Here is a 6,474-nt window from a genome sequence, read left to right as displayed (position 1 = left end):
CATTGTCACGTAAAATTCGTGATAAAAAAGGAGGAGCGGAGCAATAGCTTAACTTGACTATCCTTGAAATAAAGTAAAACCCGAGCGAGAACGTAAAATATTTATTGCGGGTAACCGCAACCGCCGCTTCGACCTTTTTGCAATCCACTAGCGATAAAATGTTCGCGTACAAGGTAAATAGCGGGCAAAAGAACGGTATAAAGCATAGAGTGTAGAGTATAGTAGCATCGCAGAAAAAGAAAAATCAACAGCTTGGTCGGTCATTGAGCAGCAACAGATCGAGCAACGATACAAATGATCATGGAAGTGCGTTTCTGCTTCCCGGTCTGTTCGAACTATGACGATTTGTCTTTCTGATCTTTCCGACTCGACCGTTGCACCGTTCACTCGACCGTCGCCATAAATTGTTTCGCATTTTCTAGAGAACGGACGCTTGAAACTACGTGCTTGCGGTACATTCGATAGCCAGGACAGAGGGATTATTCGTGAGCCTGTTTTCGTCTTGCGAGACGAGAAAATTATTAGAAATTCCCTGACGCAATTGTATGCGGTTTTATGTAACTTCGATTCTATGCGTGAACGATATTTAGAACAGAGCAGACGGATTAAAATTTGCGCACCAATAGGTTCCCACGTAGCTAAAATAAAGCAAAAGTGCGCGAAATTAACGGATGACAATTGACAAATTTCTTGGACGATCTACATTTATTACGGAATGGTTGGCTGCGAGAACCGATATCTAGTAGTATCTAAGTTGTCCGAGAGAGTTTCGCGATAATGGAGCAGATATCTCTGCCGATACTCTCTACTCGACTATCGTAGCAGATCTGCGTACTTTTGCAAGGTTCTCCAAATTAATACAAATTTCTAACTACCGTAACATCGAGATATTATACATCGGAAAGCAAAATTAAGGAGAGTGGCGATGACCACGGAGACGCAAAAAATATCTCAGAAGATAGAATTTTGATGGCGCGGGGAACAAATGCTCGTGATGGTTTTCCCAATAACGATTCTGATTCCCCCTTGACGTGTCTGCTCGGCGCCACTTCCAGCATCGTGACAACCACCATAAGCCCCAGGACGTCTTTACAGCCTCCTTTACATCGCATATGCCCTTCTCGCTGTTGATGAAAATCCTATTTGTGAAATTAGACGTTTGCTCGCTTCGAGACAAAGTAAATCGCGTTTCTCACAGATGTTCGGCAGATGGCGATGATGAGATATAGTGCAACAAAGTGAAATTTTGCGCGCGTAAATCTAACAGGATTATAATGTAATAGGAGCACAACAAAGAGGAAACTTGTGATGAAAAAGGAAGAATATATTGCCAAAGAAACTCTTTTTCTCCATTTTCTTTTGTAGAATTATATTTCACTTGCGAGTATTATAACAGGTCTGCCTTTGATACAAAAATCCTAAAAGGTTTACGTATCTGCACGTATATTTACGCTGTATGAACGACACTCGGGTATTACACGCATGCATTATCGACAAATAGATCCACGTTCGAGATAAGAGTTCCTCGTTGATACTTTCTTATGGTATAAATAACGAGAAATTATCAGGAAGTATGTTACAGTGAAACTACTCGTACTTCGTTACTTTTACTCGCATGTATAACACTTACAACGATATTCTTTATTGAATCAATAAATAAAAGCGCTCCCCAGCGTAGGTACAAGACTAGATCTTGAAATATAAGAATCGACGTAACAATAAGACTAGAAAAGTTGCAAATGAAAATAATTCGCCGAAACGGCAAAAAGAGAATACCTGACACAAAAATAACGATACGGTAAATCAGCGTCCCGTTTTAATTTTCATCGATCAGTCGTCCAGCAAGCGAGATGTGTCAAGCAGAGACGGCGACAAGGTAACAGAGACGAAATATTATCGAGTTAACGCGTGCGAAGTGGTCGCAGGAACGGCTGACGTGTGCGAGAGTGTAATGCACTTACGTCACGCGAATTTCAGACGAAACAACTGGAGGTGTAACGAAAATTTAGCGTCACAATCGGACGTTCTAAATATAAAGTGGATGGCTGTTGAGCGAGAGAAAAATGCTCGACGATGGCGCCGTTTGTTCTCTTACAAGATTGAACGTCCACGGTCGACCCATTTACCAGACCCTCCTTGTTACACGAAGAGACGAAATCACCAATGCTATTTAATCGTGCGAATTATATCACGCGTATCTCGCGAATTATTACACGATAGTGATAATAAGTCAAATCTAATAAAATTTACTTCTCATCAAAAAGTCGTACCAAAACAATTATTTATTAATTGGTTTATTTATTAATTCTTAAGAAGATACATATAAATAAGAAAAAATGGTAAAATTTGATTAGTATAACAAAAATAATATATGTCTATGATCATTCGAAAATATAAAAAGTGAAATAGTCTTACGTTCATTGGTATATTTTAAGAACACATACATATTTTAACGATAGTTGCAATGTAACATCATTTCTATATTACACGCAAGGTGTGGCAAGTATTCCTGCTCTAAGGCACAATTTGAAATCAACAACATTGAGTTTAACAAATTATATGTTTTATTCGTTTTCCATCATGGAATAACGCGGTGGTGTCTTCCATATTGCACTGGACATGCGTTGTAGTCTACTCCTATCTATATTTTCAAACATTTCAGTTAAATCTGGTGTGCACTTTCTTCTATCAAAGAATTTATAGACTGCTTTCTCCGGAATTTATCGTTGCACTGCAAGTTCATTTTCGCGTATGTACGCTAAAATTGATAAAAATTCGAGTACTCCATGCATTATAATGTTTATTAACTCATTAAGTGAAACAACACTTACATTGCGCCTAATGTGGAATTGTACGCCTTGGTCTGGCTTCATCGTCCGATGTGTCGTCGTCAGGTTTACTGTGCAAAACAGAAGTGGACCTTACTTGGAGCTATATTTTGGATAAAATATCGAATGAATAATAGCTTGTGTTTTTATAACAGAAGAATACTTTGATACTGTTTGTAATGTTACCTGCGATGTCATCATCTGAGTCTCCTTCTTTTGTTTCGCTAATAAGATTTTTTTTGCTTTTTTGACAGATCTTCGTGCCAGTTTTTGAACGACGGCTTTTTCTGAAATTTTTTCCTTTTCTAATGATCCGGTTTTATATAATAGCAAATTCGATGCATACGCATTTTTCTTCATTTCATTTTGAATGTCCTGTTTCGTCATGTTTTTATTAGACATTTCCCTTTCACGGGATGGCTCATCTTCTGCGAATAATTCTTCGAACTCCGTGAGTAGCATCGATTGATTCAGCTGCTGAACCTCCTCCTGCAGAGTTATTGGCGACCGTGATGTAAATTTAGGTTCATTATTTTTTCTTATACTACTAGCCAAGTTTTTATTAATTACTACCGTTTCGTTTGATTTTATTGGTGATAAAGGTTCTACAATTGCTGTAGCGTCCATCATCTTCTGCGTATAAGTAGAATTGATGTCCATCGTGGAATTCATAAGAGGAGTAAATTTCTCAAATGCATCCTCGCACATTGAAGGATCTTCAATATCATTTCTTGCTGATGCAATTACTGTATCATCAATAATATTAGAATATTTACCCTTCGTGTTTTCACTCCGTGAAAAAGTTCTCTTTATATTACTATCTCTTGTTGTCATTGAAGACTTTAATGGTTCAATCCTTTCTGGTTGTATTGCATCTTCTTTTGAAATTGTTTCGCTTAAAACATTCTTTTTTGTTTTACTATGTTTTGTAGGACCTTTTGTGTTTTTTTCATCTGAACTACTTCTAGCACTTTCCTTTTTTTTAGGTCGGTCTCCACGTTTCCTCTAAAAATTTAGAATATATTTAACAACGTTATAGTAGTATTTATATACACAATGTACATACAATTGTATAAGCAATTAGATTTTGACGTATTAATTAACCGATATCAAACATTATTGGGTACTACATATAAGAGTTAGTATTGATTAGTAACATAAGATATGGGGTAAGATTAAAAGTATTAAATTTCATCATAATATGACACAAACATTTACATTACTGTCATCATCAAGAGTTAGCCTTCGTAATTTTGTAACAAGTGACATTGACTGCTGCTTTTTGATATTAATTGCAGCTTTTTTTGCAGTCTTTCTTTTTGTTCGGCCAATTGTTGTTTCCAGCACATCCCCAGTTTTTACATCTTTATTTTCTGTTTTATCATGTACTGCTGAATCTGTTACTGTATTATCAGTATTGATAATATCATTTTCTGGGATAGTCTCTTTACGGCGATAATCTTTTTTCTTCAAAACTTTCGGCCTCTTTGTAGTTGAAGGGCCAGGGACTGATTGTGGTATTTCGGCAATTAAACCATGTAAATAATCCAGAGTGTCTTCAAGCTGGTTGTTAATATATTTTTTAATAGCCAAGGAATGATTATGTATATTCGATATATCTTTGGCAATCATTTCTTTAATCTTCTTCTTTGATCCAGTATCCATATTTAAAATCTACGAATGAATGATACGTATTTAATATATACATTAAACTGTATTTTTTAATAATACATACCATAATTTAATATTATGGTTGAAATTATGACGTATATAGCAATTAATACATACACATTGTGTTTAGTTCTATTAACGTAGAAGCACATGTAAATTAAAAAAAAATATATTTATATGAAACCATAATAAAATAATGAAGTAACGTTGAGAATAGAATCTAGTTTAATTACACATATACATCCTTTTAACAATTCCGTTCTTATAAATTTTATTAAATTTACAGTGAATTACAATTACACTAATGCCAATGAATATTAACGTATGCGTTTATTATTACACTAAATAAAAATGAAAGTAATGCAATGAAAAATACAATACACTTTAATGGAAATAAAATAAGTAAATAGCGAAGTATTTATTAATATTATTATATAGCATTATATTATATTATTATAATATTTATTAATATTTACTTACCTTTTACATTTGCACAAAAACTATAAAATTTTAAATATAAAGAGAGATTTATAACAGAGATAAAGCAAGTCACAGAAATTAGTGTCTTTCAATGGCAAAAATGCGTTAAAGGAAGTGAAACGATAATCTCCGTCTCGCGTCACAAGCGGAACTGTGCCAGTTTTGCTCCTTGAAAGTACACGTAGCGGTACATAAGCTAGAGAACATTTCAAATCATGTTGTTGTTTTTTTGCTTCGGAGTATCAAGATCGTTAGGACATACATAATATATTAATAAATAAACTCCGGGCAAAACAATGTCGCGGTTACGTTACCGTCGAACCGACGAACAAAGACGAATTTGAATTCTCCGACTCTCCCCCGACCTGTTTATACTATACCAGTTTAAATGGACGCAATCGTAAAGAGTTCACGAGAGTTATGGATCAGTATCTACGAGTATCTACCGTCTTTGCAAACATTATCTATAATTATTTATTTAATCATTTGAAAATATACTTGAAGGTTTCAACAACGAGCAATCTTGTCTAATAAATCTCACGATCAACCATCCTCTACACACAAATCCTCTAAAAACATAAGGACTTTTCAGTTCAATTTGAATCATTGCGTCCAACGCCATCTAATTTTCTCTATAATTTAAATCATATCCGATGTAATTTGATTAGTCGAACAATTTCTATAATTGTATCTTCACGTAAAATAATTTTCTGTTAGCGTCCGCGGTTCTAAAACTAACGATCAGGTATTGAGATATTTATACAATGGTGTACCAACTATAAAAACATTTCTCACAAAATCAACTTACAGTCATAGTAGGATTGTGAGGTACCAAAACGACGTTGAATTATTCTATATATATATTAACAATATATTAATATAAAAATTTAAATAATTTAAGAACTAAAAATATAAAAATTTATAAAATTTATGAGATAAAAAAACATATAAATACTATTCATATTTATATATATATATTATAAATAAAATATTTTTAAATAATATTATAAAACTAAAAAGATATAAAAAATTCAATAATAATTGATAAATATTTTTCAATATAATATATAAAATAATCAAAGTAAGTATGATAAACATAAATAACAATAAATTGTGTATATAAATATTCATATTTCACCTTAAGTTCATAAAATTTTTTCTTTCATTTTTTAATTAATTATTAAAAATTATTCAACTATTTATGTATATATATATTTTCAAAATATATTAACATATACAAATTTAAATAATTTAACAATTAAAAATATAACATATAAATTTATTTACAAAATTTTATATTTTATAAATAAGATTTTTAATAATAATAATATTTAATTACATTAACTTTATACAATATTAACCTTAATAAATTATATATATGTATATATAATATAATATTTAAAAAAATACATTAATACGATTATTTAAAATTAAACTTAAAAAACAAAATTTAAATTAATTAATTCTTAAAAATTTTTTAATTATAAGTAAATTT

General features: G+C 32.2%; 1 protein-coding gene and 1 long non-coding RNA gene across 2 annotated transcripts; both read right to left on the bottom strand.

Annotated features, from left to right (window-relative positions):
- Positions 1 to 2,345: 2,345 nt before the first annotated feature.
- On the bottom strand, positions 2,346 to 3,131 carry LOC117152426. The gene is made up of 3 exons (XR_004462808.1): positions 3,015 to 3,131; positions 2,832 to 2,931; positions 2,346 to 2,758 (listed from the first exon to the last, which is right to left on the bottom strand). It is a non-coding gene; the product is annotated as an uncharacterized LOC117152426 (long non-coding RNA).
- Positions 3,132 to 3,173: 42 nt separating this feature from the next.
- LOC100742119 lies at positions 3,174 to 4,949 on the bottom strand (the record flags this gene model as incomplete). Its single annotated transcript, XM_033324191.1, has 2 exons — positions 4,041 to 4,949; positions 3,174 to 3,833 (listed from the first exon to the last, which is right to left on the bottom strand). Coding segments are annotated over exons 1-2 (1,113 nt in total), but the record flags the coding sequence as incomplete, so codon positions are not given.
- Positions 4,950 to 6,474: the final 1,525 nt, after the last annotated feature.

This window comes from Bombus impatiens, unplaced genomic scaffold, assembly GCF_000188095.3.
Source record: "Bombus impatiens unplaced genomic scaffold, BIMP_2.2 scf_1656, whole genome shotgun sequence".
Classification (NCBI taxonomy): domain Eukaryota; kingdom Metazoa; phylum Arthropoda; class Insecta; order Hymenoptera; family Apidae; genus Bombus; species Bombus impatiens.
Note: the sequence above shows the minus strand (reverse complement) of the source record. Positions and strands in the feature narration are given on the sequence as shown.